The following is a 24007-nucleotide window of genomic DNA, read 5'->3' on the forward strand; positions in this document are numbered from 1 at the left end:
GACTTTAAAGTATTAAAATGTAATAAATTATGGTGAACTAACTCTGATTAAAATTTTAAAATATAAAATAAAGATGTGACCTAAAAAATAATTTTTGTTTGTATAGAAGAACATAACTTCTAAAATTTTTTTGAACAGTAAGACTTTTAATGTTTTTTTTTTTTTTTTTAAAAGTCTCTTCTGCTCACCAAGCCTGCATATATTTGATCCAAAGTACAGCAAGAACAGTACATTTTTTAAAATAACTGTTTTCTATTTTAATATATTTTAAAATGTAATTTATTCCTGTGATTTCGAAGCTGAATTTTTACCATCATTACTCCAGTCACATTATCCTTTAGAAATCATCTAATTATCTGATTTGCTGTAAAAAACATTTATTATTATTATGTTGAAAACAGCTGAGTAGAATTTTTTTCAGATTTCTTTGAATAGAAAGTTCAGAAAAACAGCATTTATCTGAAATAGAAATCTTTTGTAACATCATAAATGTCTTTATCATCATTTTTGATCAATTTAAAGCATCCTCTGATCGTTGGATGTTTCTTTTCATCAAAGAATCCTGAAAAAAATGTACTCAACTGTTTTAAATAGTGTTAAATAATAATAAAAAATATTTCTACATTAGAATGATTTTTGAAGGATCATGTGACACGGAAGACTGGAGAAATGCTGCTAAAAATTAGCTTTGATAACAGGAATAAATTACATTTTAACATATATTCAAATAGAAAGCAGTTATTTTAAATAGTCAAAATATTTTTGAATTTTACTGTTTTGCTGTGCTTTGGATCAAATAAATGGTGAGCAAAAGAGGCTTAAAAAAGTATCAAAAACTTTTGACTAGTAGTGTAAATGATGATTCATTTATTTAATATATCATATGAATGTTATATTCACATTGTATATTAAATAAATTAACGTGACTAGTCTTTTTAGGAAATTGCATTTAACACAATAATATTTACCTCTTGTCTCAACAACAGGCAGACTATTGGGGAACAGCATGTCCCCTTCTCTTCCATATGGCAAACATAACGTGTAAATCTCCAACAACAGAGGCCACGGAAGATAAAGGTGCCTGTTGCTCCGATACCGAACATTTGTTAACAATTAGGCCGGTGCTCAAGACTGACTCACTGAAGCACACGCACCGTGTCCCACCTCCTCCCTTTCTCCTCCTTCTCCCTTCATCCATTTCCTCCCTTTCCCACACAGAAACAATCTCTCCCTCTCTCCAGCATGTTTCCCAAAGCTGCACATGGTTACTGTCCAAGGTATTACTTTCCTCTGGTTCTATAGCAGTGAAGCAGCATGTTATAGAGGGGTCTTCCTGATACACCAGCTGTTCCCACAGGGGTCCTCAACAGTGGATTAGTCTGCAGATTTGGTGACTTATTTTGTGTAAACAAACCAGTATGCTCTGGATTCTGTTGAGACAGTGAAATACATCCTGAACAGGTGAAATACATTGTCACAAGTCTCCTCAATCATCTTTACCAAACTGACCTGGGGTGACTTTACAGAATCAACATGAAAGGTAAGCAATACTTTTTTCCTACTTTGACTAATGCGTTATGGTTTTTTAATGTGTGAAGCACTTGCAAATCCTTGTGAACATGAGTGTGCTGACAGCACACATGCAGGACTCAACTCTAAAGGTTTAAAGTAAGCAACGACCTGTTGATGTTGGATGCAAGGTTGTTGTTCTGTTACTTTGAGAGCTGAATACATCACTCTCAGTTTGCTTTTGAATTTTAAGTTAAATTCTTAAAGAAACCACACTGATGGGGCAGCACTTCAGATGCTGTTTCTAGAATCATTTTCATAAACACCAAGTGCATCCTTTGGTGGGATCTTTAATTTATAGGAAACAAATCCAAGATGAAAGTAAATTTTTCAGTCTTTTAATGCATAATCCAGAAAGAGCTTGGCTCCTAATGCATTCCTCATGCGGTGAGAGATGTGCGGGGAGTTCTTCGTTGTTGGTGTGGGAAGCAGGTGTGGAGCCGGTGCTAACCACACGTACACGCATAACATTCCCTTCAGCTGTTTTCCCAGGATCTGACCAATGCATCTATTTGTAACAGACTCTTTATCTTGATTGTATCTAACTGAAGTGTATCAGATATAATGAAACACACTTGCTCTTTGTTTATAATTGAACACAGAACAGCCTGTTTAATGTTTAAAGAAAAAAATGTTTTGTTACAGTCTAATGGGGTTGTCTTAAAAAGTTTGGCTTCAGAAAACAGGCTGTAAAACATCCAAGAACGTGTACTTTTATGTAATTAAGACAACCCATGTGTGACTGTAAACATGTCGATATCTAAAGATGGGAGGGGTGAGATTCACCTCCTGTTTTCAACTGCGATATACAGTATGAATGTTTTCAGTTATTCTCTATTGAACTCTAGGGTTGAACTGCACATATTTTTTAAAATGCGTGTAAAGCGGTTGTGCATCAACCAGAACTGTAGAGACACTTGTCTTTATTAGTTGTGGTTGGGTTTCTGTGGTTTGGAAAGACCCTGCCCTCTGCCTCTGCTCCTCATCTCTAGTTTCAGGCGTTTCTGTCTGATGTTTTATACCCACTGCATTCATCTGGTCACATAATACCAGTATTACTGGATGTTTCCTGTTTTGGTGCTTTTCAGCAAAGTGTATCCATTTAAAGGCACTGGGCAACCTCCTGAACCCACAGTTTAGAGATCATGCACACCGCGCCAGTTCGTTCTTTAGCTCATCAAAGCCACAGAAGTTACCCCTGAAAACCCCTCGCTCACTGCAAGATCTGAAGGATTAGGAGAATCCTCAGAAATCTTTGGCCAGTGTGGAAGGTGCTGAAGAGATCAACCACAAACTTTTGACATTGTGAAGTTCTGAAAGGAGATATCATCTTAAACCTTGTTATCCAAAGACTTCTCAACTCTTGTGTTGTATTAAACATTTGTCGTCCTTGCTGTATTTCTGGAAAAGAGGATGAACTGAAGGATGCCTCATAACAAATAACATATTGTGTGTGGAAAAAAAATTAAAAATAAAGTGATAGTTCACCCAAAATGAAAATTCTGTCATTAATTAGTCTTCGTTCATCTACGGACCACAAATTAAGATATTTTTGATGAAATTCAAAACGTATTCTCACAGCTTCATAAAATTACAGTTGAACCACTGATGTCACATGGACTATTTTATCGATGTCCTTACTTTCTGCATGCATTGTCAGAAAACTCTCGGATTTCATAAAAAATATCTTAATTTGTGTTCCGAAGATAAACGAAGGTCTTACAGGTTTGGAACGACATTAGGGTGAGTAAATACTGACAAAATTCTCATTTTTGGGTGAACTATCCCTTTCAGTATGTCGACAGCTGCATCTTGGTAGAGCTTGGTGACCAAGTTTTGTACTGGCCTCTGACAATATATCATTGTCTCTGATTGGTATTTACATGCCACCACTGTGAGTCATATGGTTTTAGTTATTCTCACAGTGACCTAGAATGAATTTTTGGACTTCAATATCTGGGCAAGGCACAGATGTTGTTTTCATAACTGGTTGCTAACATACTGTACAGCATCTGCTCAAATGGACTGATTTACTGATGTATGTACACTTAGATAACTGATATTTTAACTTATGATATTCTACCTAAATTGTGTCGATGGTCAAGAACTGTTGTTGATTTAGAGAGCAAAAAGCAGACGTGGCCAGACCTTTAATTACTGTACCATTTACTGTGACCCTGGACCACAAAACCATTCGTACGGGTCAATTTTTTGAAATTGAGTTTTATACATCATCTGAAAGCTGAATAAATAAGCTTTCCATTGATGTATGGTTTGTTAGGATAGGATGATATTTGGCCAAAACAACTATTTGAAAATCTGGAATCTGAGGGTGCAAAAAAATCAAAATATTGAGAAAACTGCCTTTAAATTAGTCTAAATGAAGTTCTTAGCAATGCATATTACTAATCAAAAATTGTACAAAATATCTTCATGGAGCTAATCTTTACTTAAAGGAGAAATTCCCTTCCAGAGCAAATAATGTACTCACCCCCTTTTCATCCCAGATGTTTATGTCTTTCTGTCTTCAGTCATAAAGAAATTATTTTTTTTGAGGAAAACACTTAATGATTTCTCTCCAAATAGTGGACTTCAATGGTGCCCCTCGAGTTTGAACTTCCAAAACGTAGTTTAAATGCAGCTTCAAAGGGCTCTAATGAAACGATCGGTTATTTTCAAAAAAATAAATTACAATTTATTGTAATTTATTATTCTGGGGGGCTTTTGTAAAGGCCATTTGATCTTCTTTGCACATTCACTTTGTAAACACTGGGTCGGTACTTCTGCAACGATGTAGGACAATTTTAAAGTTGGAGGAGAAAATGAGATGGCAGTTTTTGAACCGGAATGCACAGAGCTAGACAAGACGAGCATTTAAGGTTAAAAATTATATCAATTGTCAATTTTCTTTAGAAAATTAGAAAATAACCGATCGCTTCGCTAGATAAGACCTTTCTTCCTTGGCTGGGATCATTTAGAGCCCTTTGAAGCTGCATTTAAACAACATTTTGGAAGTTTGAACTCGCAGCCACCATAGAAGTCCATTATATGGAGAGAAATCCTGAAATGTTTTCCTCAAAAAAAACAAAAACAATTTCTTTACGACTGAAGAAAGACAGACATGATCTTGGATGACAAGGGGGTGAGTAAATTATCTGTAAATTTTTGTTCTGGAAGTGAACTTCTTTAATATCCTAATGAGTTTTGGCCCATATTAATGTATTGTTGCTACAAATATACCCATGCTACTTATGACTGGTTTTTATGTTCCAGGGTCACTTATATTGTTGCATAACATGTAAACCTAAGCCTCCCTGCTTGTTTAAACCTTACGTCATGCAGCTCAGTTTTGAAAACACAGATTGTGACTGCCCACCCTTTATAAACACTGGCATGTTTATCTTATGCTCTTAAACTTCTAGAAGCTTTCCATTTCCTCCAGATCCTTGAATGACCCACCAAGCTAATTAAATATCCTGCCTCTTTCATTAACTATCATAATTTTTAAGTTCACGTCTGTTGACCCAGCCATAGTGCTCTTTGAAGGTTCTTGGCTTCCCGTAAGCAGTGTTTTCAAAGGGAATGCAGACATCCAGACCAGACTGACGGGTCCCCTCCTTTTCCTCTGTACTGTTGGCAACACTCACACTACCACAAGACCCAAGGTTGCGCCTGCTCGGAGCCACCTGTGTAGCCAGGCCTGGTGGGGAAAAGTAAAGTCTCTCCACTTTCTCCCTCATCAAGCTTTTGCCCCTTTTAGCACTCTGGCTCCAGCAGACCTGACCTCAGCGGCTCGAGTGGAAGGTATAAACAATTTCACCTCAGAACATGAGCTTAGCAAGTCTGGCAAAGCAAGACGTGCCCGGGGTTTGAAAATACAGACCCAAGATTTAAAACAAACAGAAAACGAAGCAGGTGCAAACTCCATGAGACTGTGGTGTTGAGGGATGTTATTGTAAAAGTGCTTGCTGAACAGTAGTGTCCGATAAAGAAAAAAACAGGTTCATGTTTAACAGCATTGGCAGTGATAATTGGCGTATCTCCAGTAACAACTCTTTACCTTCGGTACCAAGGCATTGCCTTGCAGCTGCAGGGTGTAGAGATGTTGAGTCACCATTCCTTGTTAAAGGGACAGTTCACCCAAAAATGAAAATTTTGTCATTAATTACTCACCCTCATGTCGTTCCAAAACTGTAAGACCTTTGTTCATCTTTAGAACACAAATTAAGATATTTTTGAGGAAATCCAAAAGCTTTCTGACCCTGCTTAGACAGCAACGCAACTACCATGTTCAAGGCCCAAGAAGGTAGCAAGGACATCATTAAAATAGCCCATGTGACATCTGCAGTTCAACCGTAATGTTATGAAGCTATGAGAATACTTTTTAGTAAAACTATGAACGTGCTGGTTGTGTTGCTATCTATAGAAGGTCAGAAAGCTCTCAGATTTCATCAAAAATATCTTAATTTGTGTTCTGTGGTTGAATAAGCACCTTACAGGTTTGGAATGACATGAGAGTGAGCAATTAATGCCAGAATGTGAAGTAAACTATCCATTTAACTCTTGTCCTTTCTCCGAACGAAGTGCCCCATTTCCTTCTTTGTGCATAGAGTTGATGCCCAAGTTTCAAAGCAGACCCTGACTTGTCTCCGGTGAAACCATGGCTCTCCAGAACATGGTAGATGCAGTCTTTCATAAAGATGCTTTCATAACTTAATGCTTTTTTTGTGTATTTTTTCTTTCCGTGGAACAGTAAGCTCCATGGTATAAGGATGGTCTTGGAGACCACATAAAATGACATTGATACTCATAGAAAATCGCAACAAGATCATTCCTCATGATATGGTTCTCTTTTCTACCCTCATTTTTTGTTGATAAAGCTTCTTAGATGTTCTAATGGTGTACACTACTAGTACAAAAGTTTTTGAACAGTAAGATTTTTAATGTTTTTTAAAGTCTCTTCTGCTCACTAAGCCTGCATTTATTTGATCCAAAATACAGCAAATAGTAAAATATTGAAATATTTTTACTATTTGAAATAACGGTTTTCTGTTTGAATATATTTAAAAATGTAATTTATTCCTGTAATTTCAAAGCTGAACTTTTAGCATCATTACTACGTGATCCTTCAGAAATCATTCTAATATGCTGATTTGCTGCTCAAAAAAAAAAAAAAAGACTATTATTATATTGAAAACAGCTGGTTGATTTTTTCAGGTTTCTTTGATGAATAGAAAGTTCAGAAGAACAGCATTTATCTCAAATAGAAATCTTTTCTTTATCATCACTTTTGATCAATTACAAGCATCCTTGCTAAATAAAAGTAGTGTATGATGTTACAAAAGCTTTTTATTTCAAACAAATGCTGATCTTTGGATCTTTCTATTGATCAAAGAATCCTGAAAAAAAGTACTTAACTGTTTTAAATATTGATGAAAATAATAATAATAAATGTTTCTTGAACAGCAAATCAGCATATTACATTTTAAAATATTTTCAAATGGAAAATGGTTATTTTAAATTTTACAGTTTTTGCTGTATTTTGGATCAGATAAATGCAGACTTGGTGAGCAGAAGAAGCTTCTTTAAAAACATTAAAAATCTTACTGTTCAAAAACTTTTAACTGGTAGTGTAACTACAGTAGTCCCATTTTTCCTCATTTGAAGCACTTCATACTATATGTAGTTGTACTTCAGCAGGTAGTAATCAGCTGTTTAGATTACTGACTGTCATGGGTGGCTGCAATAAGTGAAAAAAGCTTATCCCAGCTAACCCTCTGCTGACAATGCTTTTCCAGATGTTATAACAGTCATTCTCTATTCTATTTATAGCTACATCCTGCACCGCAGTGTTTTTTTTTATTGTGGCAGTTAGCCAGAACAGCTGTGGTTTTTCCCACCCAAAGCATGTTGTGTACCTGGCCAACCATCTCTTGGTGTTGCAGCCAAAAATAGTTGCAAAAACTTTTAAATGTGTAATTTGTAAATATGTATGCATTAAAATAAAATAAAAATAATATGACGTAAAATAAAATTTAAAAAAAGCAAAAAAAAAAACAAAAACAAACAAAAACTAAATATTTAAAGAAATAAAGAAAATTTAGTATGCCATTAAAAACATGGGCTTCTAAACTCAAAAGGACCATAATAAAGATCCTTTCTGGCATATGTTAAGAGCATCTCTGACATACAAAATATTCCCAGGCAATTTTATTCTTCCCGGGCAGAATAAATCATCCAAAAGATCCAATCAAATTGAGTAAAAACACTTCTCTCACCAATTTTGTTTAATTGTGCTAATATAAGGTTCTTTCCAGCATGCAGTGATCTCATCTAGTAAAAATCGGTCCAAGTTGACTGTTTTCTGTCTTAAGGTTAAGTGCTAGCAAGCAAGCCTTATGGTATTTCAACTCTCTCTTTTATGATTTATGTTCCTGGTGATGAAGCAAGAGAGTGTGTGTCATTCCCTAGGATAAGTTTATGTTTCAATCTACTGACTTTATAGGAGAAGTCCATTTCCAGAACAACAATTTACAAATAATTTACTCACCCCCTTGTCATCCATGATGTTCATGTCTTTCTTTCTTCAGTCGTAAAGAAATTATGTTTTTTGAGGAAAACATTTCAGCATTTTTCCCCATATAATGGACTGCTATGGTGCCCCGATTTTGAACGTCCAAAATGGCAGTTTAAATGTGGCTTGAAAAGATCCCAAATGCGGTTGTAAACGATCCCAGCCGAGGAAGAAGGGTCTTATCTAGCGAAATAATCAGTTATTTACATTTAAAAAATACAATTTAAATACTTTTTATTCTCCAACGCTCGTCTTGCCTTGCAGTCCTTGAACTCTGTGTACTCTGGTTCAAGACAGTTAGGGTATGTTGAAAAACTCTGACCATATTTTCTCCCTCAACTTCAAAAATCATTTCAAAATCATCCTACATCATTGCAGAAGTTCCGACCCAGTCTTTGCAAAGTAAACATGCAAAAAACACCCTTAAAAAGGGTAAAACAGTGATATAGGACAATTTTGAAGTTGAGGGAGAACATGAGATGGGAGTTTTTCGACATACCCTAACTGTCACGAACCGGAACAAAAACAGTCTAGGCAGAGTAAGACAAGACGAGAGTTTGGCATTAATAAGTATATAAATTATATTATTTTTATTAAAACAGCTGATCGTTGCGCTAGATAAGACCATTCTTTCTCGGCTGGGATCGTTTACAACCACATTTAAACTGCATTTTGGAAGTTCAAAATCGGGGGACCATATCAGTCCATTATATGGGGGAAAATGCTGAAATGTTTTCCTCAAAAAACATGATTTCCTTACTACTGAAGAAAGAAAGACATGAACATCATGGATGACAAGGGGGTAAGTAAATTATTTGTAAATTGTTGTTCTGGAAGTGGACTTCACCTTTCATTTGCAAACACATACATCAACCCTGTTGCCTTCTTTTCTTCTTTTGCAGATAGCTATAGTGGCTACGAGAACCAGCTTTTTAATGGTATGTGGAGTCTTTTTCTTTGTTGAGCCTTCTTGATATAGACTTATAAGACCAAATATGTGTTTAATCCTTGCAGTGGATCTTGTTGTCCTCTTGCAATTAAAGTTAAACTGGAAAATATGATGGTACAGTGTTTTTGTTCTGTGCAGGAGGTAGATGATGAGTCTCTAGGGGAACTGTGTTTGATTAGCCAATAGGATGAACGATGATTTAATAGAATAATGATTACTTTCATGTACGATGTTATAAATCGTAAAGTCGTGACTTATTCGTATTTTGTGCAATCTCTCTTTGTAGAGGAGGACTTGACTGGAGAAGAAGAGGAAATTCCTCCCTTGAGAGGTTAGAAAAATTCATCTTTCTTAAAGATTATTGCTGTCCTTATAAATGAGGCGTCACAGAGTACAAAAGATGGCGTTCGTGAAAGAGAGCTAGACAGTAAGATAACTTGATAAACATATGTCTAAATTTGAAAATTGTGCCTGAATGTTTTTATTTATTTATTTTTTATTTTTTTTGTAATGGACTGACTGTTTGTTAGTGTGTTTATATGTACATGAGTCAACATTTACCCACCACTGTTTTGTGAGTGGTTATTGTACATCTGTTTTAAATGTTCAGTTCCTGACAAATGCTCAGTGTTTAGAAAAGCTTTATTTACAGAATTAGAGTCAGTTCTTTTTTCCAAACACAGTTGTATATTTAAATATTAATAGTCTTTTAATGTTGATTTTGGAATCAAGTTTTAATTTTTTACATAAGAGTTAGGATATAATGGCTAATTCATGATAAAGTTCATGTCTGGAGGGAATACCAGAGAACTGAGTGTTTGTGTGTGTCTGTGTATCCACAGGAAGAGCAAGAGGGGGATGTATGAAATGTCAGCAGACACATTCTCTTCAGCTAGCTGTCAAAATGCTCTATGGCTTTTTAGCTTTGCTCATCATTGCAGTGGCCGTCTTGGCATCCCTTAGTAAGTTTTTATTGCAAAACCACATCCATGTTTGCAACACTTTTTTCATCAAAAATTTTCCCCCTCATTCTTTAAAGGGCACCTATTATGCTCCGTTTTACAAGTTTGTGAAGTTTCAGCTCAAAATACCCCATATCATTTATGATATAATTTTGAAAATGCCTATTTTGAATGGAAGCAGAAACATGCTGTTTTCATGCATGTCTCTTTAAATGCAAATGAGCTTCTGCTCACCGCCCCTTTACCAGAATAGGGCTATGCCTTTACAGCTTAGATACTCTCAAAAAACATCTGTTTGGTTTTGATTATCATGTCTATCACGATTAAATCATGCATTTTAAAGCCATAGGTACATAGAAAGTGGCTTTCGCACACCTTGTGAGTACTAAACTGAGTTCTCTTTCATGTGTTATTGTGCTTAAACTGTCAATTTCACAGATGATCATGTTAAAAACACACAGAGGGGACAAAAACACAGTCGGTTATGTCTGTGAGGGTAAACAGCTGGGACAGAAATCGCAAAAACAAAATAGTGGCGCCGTGGGTGGAAACGTGCAGATTAAAGGAGAAGTGCACTTCCAGAACAACAATTTACAAATAATTTAATCACCCCCTTCTCATCCAAGATGTTCATGTCTTTCTGTCTTTAGTCATAAAGAAATTATGTTTGAACTTCCAAAATGTAGTTTAAATGCAGCTTCAAAGGGCTCTAAATGATGCCAGCTGAGGAAGAAGGGTCTTATCTAGTGAAACGATCTGTAATTTTTTTTGAAAAATAAAAATTTGTATACTTTTTAAGCATGAAAGCTCGTGTAGCATAGGCTTTGGAATGCGTGTCCAAGATGCTACGAATTAATAATGGGTCATTCTTGAATGATTCTTTCATTTTAAACGAATCTTTAATGTGACTCGGGAAGAACGAGTCGTCTCGGGGAGTGATTCGTTCAGTCGCGCATGCGCAACATCCTATTAGGTTCTGTACTGGAATTAGTTCACCTGTTTCGAGTCTTCGGGTTTTTTGAGTCGTTCGTTCATCTTATGGGGCTGTCACGTGATCAACGAACGACTCAAACCTGAAAACTTGTTAGATAAGAGGTGAGGTGAGCTAATCATAGACTTAAGACCCAGGTAAACAATGAAATATGATAGTTTTGTCTTGTTTGTAGTGTGATCAACGTTTGTATAAGCAGTAGATGTGTTAGGGAAGTAACACATAACATTTTAATTATACTAATTATATTAGAGTCAGTAAAATGATCCGAACTTCCCATCACCACTACGAATCACGTGTAAGTTCATCGTCTGTGTACTGAGTGTGGCGAAAAACTCCATCTTATTTTCTCCTACAACTTTAGAGGAGGATATTCAATTCAATTCAATTCAAATTTATTTGTATAGCGCTTTTCACGATACATATCGTTGCAAAGCAGCTTTACACCAAATTGACATTTTTACAATATATGTAGTAGTAGCTTGATGCACATATGGCAGAGATGTGTGGTAAAGATCAATTAATGACGTAATCAAACAGACAAAGAACACTATAAATTAGTAGCAGAATTCGGTAGTGCTGTATGTTTTCAGGGTTGGCATCATCTGAAGTCCTCTGTGGGGTTGGCATCATCTCTTCTTAAGTGTTCTGGATCCACACTGGAGCTTGTGAATTCCTAGTTACCATGGGATGTCAATCCCATGGCAAAAACAGAGAACAAATAGGAACATAATTAGCGTAGCTGCTGTTCAAACTAAGAAAAGGAAGGTTTGTTAAACCAGAGCTAAAAGATTAATAATGAACATTTGATCAGATATAGCTGCAGGAAAAGTTTGAGATGCATTATTTGAATGCTTGGCTAAAAAGATGCGTCTTTAATCTAGATTTAAACAGAGACAGTGTGTCTGAACCCCGAACGTTATCAGGAAGGCTGTTCCAGAGTTTGGGTGCCAAATGTGAAAAAGCTCTACCTCCTTTAGTGGACTTTGCTATCCTAGGTACTACCAACAGTCCAGAGTTTTGCGACCTTAGGGAGCGTGATGGATTGTAGCGTGGTAGAATACTAGTTAGGTACGCAGGAGCTAAACCGTTAAGTGCCTTATAGGTAAGTAGTGCTATTTTGTAGCTGATGCGGAACCTAATAGGTAGCCAGTGCAGAGACTTTAAGATTGGGGTAATATGATCATACTTTCTTGACCTGGTAAGGACTCTAGCAGCTGCATTTTGGACTATCTGTAGCTTGTTTATTGAAGATGCAGGACAACCACCTAGTAGTGCATTACAATAGTCCAGTCTAGAGGTCATGAATGCGTGAACTAGCTTTTCTGCATCAGAAACAGGTAACATGTTTCGCAGCTTGGCAATGTTTCTAAGATGGAAGAATGCTGTTTTTGTAACATGAGAAATATGATTTTCAAAAGACAAGTTGCTGTCTAATATAACACCCAGGCTTTTGACTGTAGTGGAAGTAACAGTACATCCGTCTAGTTGTAAATTGTAAGTCAAAAGATTCTGTGTATTGTTTTTAGGTCCAATAAGTAATATCTCTGTCTTATCTGAATTTAATAGCAGAAAATTGTTGGTCATCCAATCTTTTACATTTTTAACACACTCTGTTAACTTCGATAATTCAGAAGTTTCATCTGGTCTTGTTGAGATATATAGTTGAGTATCATCAGCATAACAATGGAAACTAATCCCGTGTTTTCTAATAATATTACCAAGGGGCAGCATGTATATTGAAAATAGTAGAGGACCTAGAACAGATCCTTGTGGCACTCCATACTTTACTGGTGATAACTGAGATGACTCCCCATTTAAATAAACAAAGTGGTAGCGATCAGACAGGTAGGATCTAAACCATCTTAAAGCCTGCCCTTGGATACCTGCATAATTTTGTAGTCGATCTATTAGTATGTCATGATCTATAGTGTCGAACGCACTATAGCGTTGTACCTTTTTGTTTCTAAACAGCGTTTACAAACTTACTTGCACTTTCTTAGTCTTTGTGCGTTCGCTTTGTAAACACTGGGCCTGTAGTTCAGTAGTATGTAGCGTCGTGAACGTGCATCCCAGAGCCTGTGGTACACAAGCTTTTGTGCTTTTCTGAAAAAAATGACAGATCGTTTCACTTGACAAGACCCTTCTTCCTCGGGTGCGATCATTTAGAGCCCTTTGAAGCTGCATTTAAACTACATTTCGGTCCTGAATTGCTTTCCTCAAACACCATAATTTCTTCACGACTGAAGACAGAAAGACATGAACATCTTGGATGACAAGGGGATGAGTACATTATTTGTAAATTGTTGATCTGGAAGTGGACTTCTCCTTTAAGGGGCAGTAGTATTATAAAAAGATCCCCTTTCTATGTCATTAGGGGAGTGAAATCTGAGCAGCTAATTTTTTTTTCATATGCTTACAGAGAAAGGCTTACAAAGCAAAGTTACTGGTTTGTCCTTTTTCATGTTTTCTGGGTTGCTAGATGCACCAGGGATCTGATTATAGCACTTAAACACAGAAAAAGTGATTTTCATGGTATGTCGCCTTTAAAGTGATGCCAAAATGAACAAACTTGAAAGGTAGATATGAATGCTTGTTCTTGAATTAGCAATCAGCATTTCCACATGAGAAGACACACTGCTGGGGGGAGTCAGATACGGGCCAGAGAAAGGAATGTAGGACACCCCAATTTTCAAACACATGGTTACAACATGCAGTGTGGGTTTTGATTCAGCATAATGCTCACAGTCAACAATTACCAGATTTAATAGTTAGAAGTGAGCCAAAACCTTGCCCACAAAATAAATCTCACATAATGTGTGATGTTAGATGCCAAATCTGATTCCTTTTCCCTATTTACAAGCATGAAAGCACAACAAAGGTCAAAAGGTCAACAGTGAAAGATACATCTACAATACATTTCACCACAAAAACAAACCCAAGTTTCATATGCAATGGGGCTTCAACAAGAACTTGATGAGCGTTGTCGCGCTGGCAGGATGTAATGCTACCATGTCAGCCCACAACATAGCTAAACTGTGGCAAAACAAATCAAGAAGAATGTTGTTTGGTTTGATGACAAATATATGATGACAAGATGATGGTTTCATTTAACTAAAAAACAGACCTAACTACTAGAATATTCAGAATGATGCCACATACACATCTGTTTCATATTGCTGTAACTCCTCAAAAATGCTGTTGTATAACAAGCTGTTATGTGTGTAATATACATACTATTATGTCAAGGAATTTGATGTAGAAAATAATCTGAAGTTTGCACAAGGCAAATCGATCAAGTAACACAAGTATCCTGTTTAGTGAAAAAAAAACAAAAAATAAGCAATTTCCTTTTAGCACCTTTTAAAAATACAGCAGGTGAAACACGTTCATACAGCTGGGATACAAATTACAACCGCAAGCAAGGTTCCATTACACTTTACCAGTCCCCATAGTCCAAGATTAAATTTTGGTATGTGAAGAAAGGTTCTGAAAAGAATTCCAAACACATTTATTCTCTAAGAAAACAGAGATTGCCTACGCTGAGTTTACTCCCCATAACAATATTATGCTATTTCACATTTTTGCTCAGAAATTTGTATACTTTTTATTTACTTATGTATGTACGTACTTACTTATTTTGCTTGTTTCACATCACCTAAATTTCTAAAATGATGGTTTTAATATCAGTAAATTTGTCATATCAGTTTTCAGGAGAGTTGACAACTTATCTGAAGAAGAAATATTTTACCACAAACGGATTTCCAAGGTCCAGGAGAGCATAAAAGGTAAGAATTCTTATTTTGCAATACATGCATTTTGGGAACTGGTAGGTAACATAAAATTTACCTCAGTGTTAAATCGATATTATTTATATACTGTTATAATTATTATTAACTTTTTATTGATATTTTCAGTTTTCAGTCATTTTCTTATGTGCTTTAGTATTTTTTTTTCAATATTTCTATATAGCTTTAATTATTTTTAATTCAGTTAATTTTAGTACCTAAACTTATTTCAGTTAGTTGACAAGGTAAAAATAGCTAAAAAACAAAACAACAAAAAAAAAAACAACAAAAAAAAAAAACGATAGTTAATCCAAAAATGAAAATTCTGTCATTAATTACTCATCCTAATTGTTGTTCCAAAACTGTAAGACCTTAATTCATCTTCGGAACACAAATTAAGATATTTTTGATGAAATCTGAGAGCCTCCTGACGCATAGATAGCAATGCAACTGCCACGTTCAAGGCCCAGAAAGGTAGTAAGGACATTGTTAAAATAGTCCATGTGACGTGAATTTTCTACCTGGTCTCATGGCAAAAACGTACCTTTATTTATTTCAATTAATGAAAACAATTTTTAATAGTTTTAGTTAATGATAAAAACACTGATCTTCAACAAGAAAGTAAAAATACAAAAAGAAAAAGATGTTCTCACACAGTTGCTCTGTTTAAAACAGGCCTGGTAGATCTGTCTAATTTGTTTATCAAATCTCTCGGTTCACTTCCTGTGGTCAGTGAACCCCTTGGAGAATAAAACCTCATGAGGAATCATTTATTACCAAAATAATGACCTGCAAAACAGCTGTGCACACAGACTGCTTAGTCTGTTAAAACAAAAACTGCATTTTCATGAAATTTACAGTGTATTTTGTGTCAGTGGTGCAAGTGATTCACCGTTCAGTGGTTGTATTGCAGATATCAGCACTGTAAACAACTATTCCAACTGCTTAGATGTTGCACAATACCAAGAGGAGATTGCCAGACTGAAGAAAGAGTACGAGGAGATCCAGAAGATGGTACTCAATCAAAAGCAGCAGTTGGACCAGGCGACTCAATCCCAGCAAAGTCTTAAGCAATCCAGCAACAGATTTTCTAGAGACCTCCAGTCCTTTGGAATTACAATCAAGCAGATAAACCAATCTCTGGTCCAGTACTTGGATCAGGTAACTGGCTGGCAGGTTGTCATCAATGAAACGGATCAGGGGATGAAAACACTTGTTGGGGATCAGTATGATTTGAAGGCCACAATGCAACAAGTCAACACTACTGTCGCCCTTAGTGCATTATGGATAGGTGCTCTTCAGAGAAAGGCAGAAGAAGAGACCTTGGTGCTTCAAAAAATAACAGCGGACTGGCAGAACTACAGCAGAGTTTTAAGTACCCTGAAGTCCAATGCCAGCATAACCACCCAGGCCATGAGGGCTATTCAAAACGGTGTTTCTGCCACTCACCAGCGTATCAGCATGAGTTCAGAAATGGTGCATGACCTCACTCTGCAAGTCATGAACCTTCAGATGCAACTAGACAATGTCTCATCTTACATTGATGAACACGAGGAGAACATGAATGACCACCAGTACCATGCCAGGTACTACGAGAACCGGACTGGAGAACGATTTGTGACACTGGATGCAAGAATGAAGTCCATTGAAATGGAGATCGACACACTCTCTTCCAGCTTCAAAGCAACCGTCAGCCATGTTCGAAGCATGTACCAGTACATCAACCAAGAGAGTTCCTCTTGCCAATCCAGGCTGAACAGTCACACAGAAGATTTGCAGAACCTAAACAACACAGTCTTGCTTCTCCTTCACCTAGCTGACACTCTGAGATTGCAGTACATGATGCTAAATGTACGCCTTGATGCTGATGTGAGGAACCTATCAATGGTGATTGAGGAGCTGAAGCTGGTAGACACCAGTCATGCAAAGCAGATCCAGAACTTCACTATTCTGAAAGGTTGTTGTCTATCTGAAGTGTAGAGTTCCTCCAAATTGGCCCTGTAAGGTCACTGTTCTGAAAAGTATTACTCCAACCCTGATCAAATTCTGAAGACCTTGATTAACTTTTCGTTTGACTAGGGTTGAGAGCTAAACTCTTCTGGACAGTGGTCTTCTAGGGCTAGATTTGAAGTGTCTATAAAATAGATTCACTTGCATGTTCTTGAAGTGTCTAATGTCTTTTATACTGGATTCTTTATAGGTGTGCCTGGTCCACCAGGTCCAAAGGGAAACAGGGGAGAAATAGGAGCCAAAGGATCTGTGGGTGTAACGGGACCGAAAGGAGACAGGGGACTTGCAGGAAATCGTGGATCTCAGGGACTTAAGGGCGCTGTGGGAATTAAGGGTGATCAAGGTGTACAAGGACCTCCTGGGATGAAAGGTGGGCAAGGAATTAAAGGAGAAAAAGGGTCTTTAGGGCCACCAGGGCCTCGTGGTGAAAAAGGACAGAAGGGTGATATGGGGGCTCCTGGGAAGGATGGAATTCCTGGCCCCAAAGGACCGGCAGGTATCCGAGGACAAGCTGGACTCCCAGGGATACATGGACCTCCTGGACCAGTAGGAGTACAAGGCCCTGTGGGACCACCGGGGCCACGTGGAATACCTGGACCACCAGGGGAGCCTGCTCAGAGTTCATGAGCAGATTAAAAATACCCCAAATGGTGATACACTGACTGCCTTTGTGGACAGAGTGATGCTGATGACAGTGGTAAACGTCGACTTGGAGATCTCTCTCTAAACAAGACGATGGTGTGGACTCTTTGGTGTCTTAGAGGCCCACATGTACATTCCCCAAACACAGAGGTTGCAACAACAATACACTTTGTATAGGCTTTCAACACTCTTTGGATAGACCTCAAGCACAATTCTATACAGTATATTGAGCCATTTCACAAAGGTTCTTGTTTTAACAATGGTTACAGAGCCAGACTGCTATGCAACCATTAATTGTACTACGTACCAAACTTTAAGCCCAAAGTATGCTTCGTTTTTGTACGCGTATGTGTACAAAATGGGTAACGTTCAAAGTATACTCCATTTGATAGTATACACGAATACAGGCACTCTACAAAGCTTTGTCCAGCATTTGCTGTATTTTTCTGCATGTTATGATGGATTATGGACTATGGACTATGGAAGGGCGCCATTTTTTCTGCGATGTGAAATGGTTGCACTCGGTGAGCTACCCTTTGTGATTTTTACCACAACACTTGGAACGCTTGGAAAATAAAATGTTGATACAGTGATCACAGCTACTGAAAAAACGTATAAGTGGCAATGGATATAAGCGTAGGCTTAAATCAATGCCGTTCCATTGATTTTTCCCCACAAGGAGTCTAAACTCCCCAGGATACTGAATGAAATCCACACTAAAGACACTTCTTCAGTCAAAGGCATTAGGGCTAAAGTGGAGAGAACAAATACAAATAAGGGTCTTTAGGAAGCTTTATTCATCCACAGGCATCTTCCCATTCTTTTCGGCTCTTCTTATTGCTAGGAAAGCAGTAAAAACTTAAGCTTCCCTTCGACTGAAAATTACAGCCAAAAGCTGCACAATGTGGCATCGTATCAGCATTTTATTTTCCGAGTTGCTGCAGTAAAAATAGCGATAGGTAGCGGCAGTAGCTCACCGAGTGCAACCATTTTACATAATCGAAATAACGGCACCCCACCATAGTCTAAAATATGTATAAAATAATGTGGATTTTTTTTAAATAATGTAAATCTTGCATGGGTTTTCATGCGGCCCTCTGTTGTTGATGTTCCATCGCTTAAGTTTCATTTTCTGCTGTAAAACAATGGGCCAAGCCAGTGTTGTCACCTTGTGGAACAGCTGATTAGTGCAAAATCAATTCAATGCGCATGTTCGACCTGCACTTACAAAGATTACAAAAGTTGGATGTTGTGCAAATTTGCGTCATACACACTGTATGCAGACCCTCGTGTATGCGTAAAAACCGAAGTAAACTTTGGCCTTTAGACTCCATCATTAGTCAGCATTAGCATATGAACACAGATAAACACAGGACAAATGAGTCTCTGCTTTAATGCTTTTTTAAAGTGTATTTAGTAGTACTGCATTTGCATCATAATCACAGAACATTCAGAGCAGGTACTCTGAAATATGATTTTTATTATAAGTTCAAGTAAACCACATATTTCCACTCGTCAGAGGTACCACAAGTACAAGTTTATGAAACACTGTGTGAAAGGTTCAAATGAACAGATTTTACAGTTGCTGGCATTGCATGAAACTGCAAAACCAAGGCAATGATCAGTGTCAGCGGTACAGGCAATTTTATTCATTGATTGGCAATGTGCAACATTAAGTTTTAATGTTCATATTGGTTTGGTTTCCCAATTTGTAAATATAGAATTTTACAGGTGTAATTTTAAGTGTGGTTAATGTGTTTTTGAGGAGGACTTCATGATGTTTTAGTATACAGTTTATTCTCTTTGCACAACAATAAAGGGTTATACGAATGTAAAAAAAAAAAAAAAAAAAAAAAGGGGGACATTTTTGTTTAGCATTTTCAAGTTCACTAAGCAAGTACAGTATTGTACTTGATGATCATTTCATGGTAAAAAAAAAAAAATACTGTCTACCCAGCAAGCATAAAATGGTTTATAACATTTCACAGCACTGCATTTTGGTTGTTGCTGTAACATTTTAAAAAACAAACCAAAACAAAATGTGCAGTTTACAGATTTGATTTATCGAATTACTGAAATATAGTGACAAGTGCTGAACTACAATGTTGTTTTATTCAACCAAAATAAATCATTTTGGAAACATAAAATATCTAACTGATAGATTTATCTCCGAGTAAATGCAAAATGTCAATATAATATGTTTTTATTATGAAAGAAAAATAATTCCAAAGTGCGTCATAATTAAAACAACTCGCTGGCTGGGTAAAGAGACTTTTTTTCATCAAAGTATAATATTGGATGGTAAAAATCCTCTGTGATATCTGACTACTAACAAGCATAAACAGTTTCCACATGTGATAATAAATCATCATCATGGCTACAGTGAAAAGGTCAGCTCTATTTAATGGATCATTATATGGCTCATTTCAGCAAAGAGAACACAATCAAAATCAAGCGCAGAGCTGAAATAAGATCAACGTGATCAAGAGTCAATTTAGTGACAACTAATTCTAGCATGTCACATTAGCATGGTCTTTACAGTATGTTTCGTCTCTTCTCTTGATGTACAGTTACAGTTGTTTTGTCATAGCATTAACTTTTCTTATTGCATCATGGCTGTAAGTTCCCATCAAGACACAAACCATTAGCATTAGAGTAGACAATTGACATTTTAATGTGGTGTGAGATCCTTGTGATGTAATTCCTCAATCTGTTTATTCTTAAATTCAGTTCTTTCTAAAGTTTGTTATTGTGCAAACTGATATTCAGCCTTCATCTCCAGCTTGCTGTTTATGATATAATCCCCTTTTTTGATCTAGAAAATGTGGGCACCAAACAATTTTTCATAGGAAATTGATTCCTTGTGGGAATGACAACTTCATAGTTACTGTGTCGATAAACTGTGTCGGGTTTAATCGATAAACCCCAACAGCCAAGCTTCTAGCATTTTAATGAGTTCCAGTGGAACTGGATTTCGGTTGCCTATTTGTTGTTATGTGACTACCTTGGCAAGTATTAAGGGGAAAGAGCCTATAAGAGAAATAAATATTCTAATAAGATTTGTCTCCACAACAATAGGACCCTGCTATGAAGTCAATATGATGACATACTTTAGGGATTTTGCAAAGACACATTGTCATGCAGTTTGTATATAGCAACACTAGCAGAAATTTGCATTCTTTGTGCTCAGTCAAAAAGTCAATATTTGATGTTTAGATAGTAAAATTTGTATTTGGAATCTAAAGGAGACCTATTATGCCCCTTTTTACATGATGTAATATTAGTCTCAAGTGTCCCAAGAACGTCTGTGAAGTTTCAACTCAAAATCCCCCACATTATATAATTTTGGAGTGGAAGCAGAAAAATGCTTTTTTTTAGTGCATGTTTCTTTAAATGCAAATTAGCTGCTTCTCCCCGCCCCCTTTTCCAGAACAGGGCTGTGCCTTTGCAACTTTTATTTCAGATACTCTGCCATAAAACATCTGTTTGGTTTTCCTTATTATGTCTGTTGCGCTGAAATCGTGTGTTATAAAGCCATATTAGTTTAAACTTCTGATACAGGGTTTTCTGAGCGCACACATCGGACGCACACATACAGAAAGCAGCTGTCCCATGACATGTGAGTAGTAAACTAAACCTTACTGATGCTAAATGTATTGTGCCATTAAGCTTTATTTACATATAATAGTATATCAGATATTTAATATTAGTATGGTGAGAAAAACTAAAAATGTTATTCATTTCATTTAAATTTTATTAATTTAACATATTTAATATTGGGGGAATCCAAGTTATTTCACATATTTGAACATTTTTTTTAAGTAACACAATAGTTACTTTCCCTGGTAATTAGTTACTTTTATAATGATGTAACTCAGTTACTAAGTAAGTTACTATTTGCGACAAGTAACTAGTAACTATAACTAATTACTTTTTAAAAGTAACATGCCCAACACTGATGTGCACGTGCTTGCATTCCCGCTATCCCATATTTGCATGTGTAAGAATGGAAGATAATGAAAAACCAAGTATAGTATGACCACCCAGTACACTAGGAAATAGCATGCAGATTGTGTTGATCACGGCTGTCACATGACATGTGAGTAGTAAACTAAACTTCTCTTTCGTGTCTTATTGCGCTTAAACTGTCAAATACACAAGTTTATGTTCAAAAAACAACATGAGTTACAAAAAGAGTCCGTTATCTCTGTGAAGGTAAACAGCTGGGAAAGAAATTGCATGTTTATATTAGATCTGTGTGGCAGCAATGTAATATACAGTAAGTAAATCAATAAATACACTGCTCTCTTGTCTGCTCTGAGGCTGAAACTCTAAATAGTTTTCTGCGCTCGTCATTGCAGCCAAAGACAAAACAGTTAGCATGCTTTGCTTGAACTTTTGCCATGCCATCAGAACTGGTACACAGTTGTCGCTTGCAAAAACACAATGGTGGCACGATGGGTGGAAATGTGCAGATTAAGGGCCGGTAATATTATAATAAGATCCATTTTCTATGTCACTGGGGGAGAGAAATCTGAGCAGCACATTTTTTTTTTCACAAGTTTCAGAGAAAGGCTTACCAAAAAACATTGAAAAAGTTAGATTTTCATGATATGTCACCTTTAAATTCTCAGGGCCAAGTTCACCTGGCTTGAACTTGCATGCAGTGCAAAATAATATGTGCATCAGTGATGAGAATAACAGCATTATAAATAAACGGCATTATTTTTTTTTCAGTAACGAGTAATCAAATTACTGTTTCCCCCGTTACAACGCCGTTACAGTTACTTGCAATAAAATTTGGTGTTACTATAATTTATTATAATATCATTAATAATTTTATTTTCCAGTTCATCTGAATGTATGCACAGCGTACCTGTATTTGACAAACAGTGTACTCTAGTGTGAAGGCACACGACTAGCCGTTGCTTTGTCTCACACGCAAAGAAAGATACAGAGCGACAGAGACTTATACAGTGCAGAATTGACACCCTGCTTGTAAACAATATTCTTTGTTGTATTTTACTCTTAAAATAATGGAGTTCTTCTGAATTATTTAGCTTTTACGAACTGCCGGTTTCTCCGGTAGTAGGCGAAACTAATGCACAAACAGCAATCTCACTGGCTGGCACTCACCTATTATCGTTTGAGGGAATGCAGACAAGGTCATTAATATTCATGAACCCAGCAGCTAATTAATCTTTAGTGTGTTTTAAATTATTAGCAGTAAATTTCGTAGTAGTTTTGTTATCTTCCCTGGTGAAAAAACCAGCATATGCTGGTAGGTATGTTTTGATGCTGAAATGCTGGTTAGGTAGGTTTTGATGCTGGTTTAAGCTGGTCCTTTGCTGGTTTTTGCTGGTCATGTTGCTGGTCAAGGACCAGCATGGACCAGCAAAGGCCCAGCATAAACCAACTAAGGACCATTAAACCAGCAAAGGACCAGCTTAAACCAGCATCAAAACCTACCTAACCAGCATTTTACCAGCATATGCTGGTTTTTTCACCAGGGTTATCAGTATTATTTTTAGTTTTTTTTACCCTTTTTTATAGAAACACTAAATTACAAACAATATCTTAAGCTCCACCACCAGTCCTAAGTTCAGTCAACATGACAAATATGCATTCATACATTGTGATTCCAATTACTAAAATGTCATTGTCAAATTATAATGCTTGACTGACTGATGCTAAATGTACTGTGCCATTAAGCTTTATTTACATATAATAGTATATCAGATATTTAATATTAGTATGGTGGGAAAAACTAAAAATGTTATTCATTTCATTTAAATTTTATTAATTTAACATATTTAATATTGGGGGAATCCAAGTTATTTCACATATTTGAACATTTTTCCCTGGTAATTAGTTACTTTTATAATGATGTAACTCAGTTACTAAGTAAGTTACTATTTGCGACAAGTAACTAGTAACTATAACTAATTACTTTTTTAAAGTAACATGCCCAACACTGATGTGCACGTGCTTGCATTCCCGCTATCCCATATTTGCATGTGTAAGAATGGAAGATAATGAAAAACCAAGTATAGGATGACCACCCAGTACACTAGGAAATAGCATGCAGATTGTGTTGATCATTCATAAGCTCTAATGCCTGGTTGTTCTCTCATGTCCTTAGGCCCAGAGTGTCTGCAGCTGGTCTTTACGCCCCATCCTCTATAATGGTCCATGACACTTTAAGGAAGCTTCCTGATGCCAAAGAAAACATAATGACCTTAAGAACAGGTCAGAGATTCTCATTAAACCAAAGCATTACGTAACTCTTCAGTGGCTAACAGCTCAATATGCTAACTTTCCAAAGACGTGTACTTACACCATCCATCAAAGCTGCCAAATGTAATAAGCCTCACAAAGTAATAATGTTCAGAGTTTATCTCAGTCATCAAAATGCTATTTGACACTTCTCTGTTGTCAGAAACAGACTAAGCCAAAAGAATTTTACCCTAATGTATTATTAATAACTCACATTAATGTGTTTGCAGATGTCCCGGTGTCAAA

At 36.6% G+C, this 24007-nt stretch overlaps 1 protein-coding gene across 1 annotated transcript; it reads left to right on the plus strand.

The window, feature by feature from the left end:
- Positions 1–1198: 1198 nt before the first annotated feature.
- Positions 1199–22046, plus strand: scara3 (scavenger receptor class A, member 3). The gene is made up of 7 exons (XM_051139136.1): positions 1199–1540; positions 9046–9081; positions 9379–9423; positions 9935–10054; positions 14753–14833; positions 15747–16790; positions 17034–22046. Exons 1-7 carry the CDS (start codon positions 1534–1536, stop codon positions 17468–17470), a joined length of 1770 nt encoding a protein of 589 aa, XP_050995093.1. The 5' UTR covers positions 1199–1533; the 3' UTR covers positions 17471–22046.
- Positions 22047–24007: the final 1961 nt, after the last annotated feature.

The sequence above is a fragment of the Labeo rohita genome, chromosome 20 (assembly GCF_022985175.1).
Source record: "Labeo rohita strain BAU-BD-2019 chromosome 20, IGBB_LRoh.1.0, whole genome shotgun sequence".
Taxonomy (NCBI): domain Eukaryota; kingdom Metazoa; phylum Chordata; class Actinopteri; order Cypriniformes; family Cyprinidae; genus Labeo; species Labeo rohita.

Coding starts and splice junctions, on each gene's coding strand:
- scara3 (XM_051139136.1), top strand. Junction 9,082..9,378: donor CGAGAACCAGCTTTTTAATG/GTATGTGGAGTC, acceptor CTCTCTTTGTAG/AGGAGGACTTGACTGGAGAA. Junction 9,424..9,934: donor GGAAATTCCTCCCTTGAGAG/GTTAGAAAAATT, acceptor GTGTATCCACAG/GAAGAGCAAGAGGGGGATGT.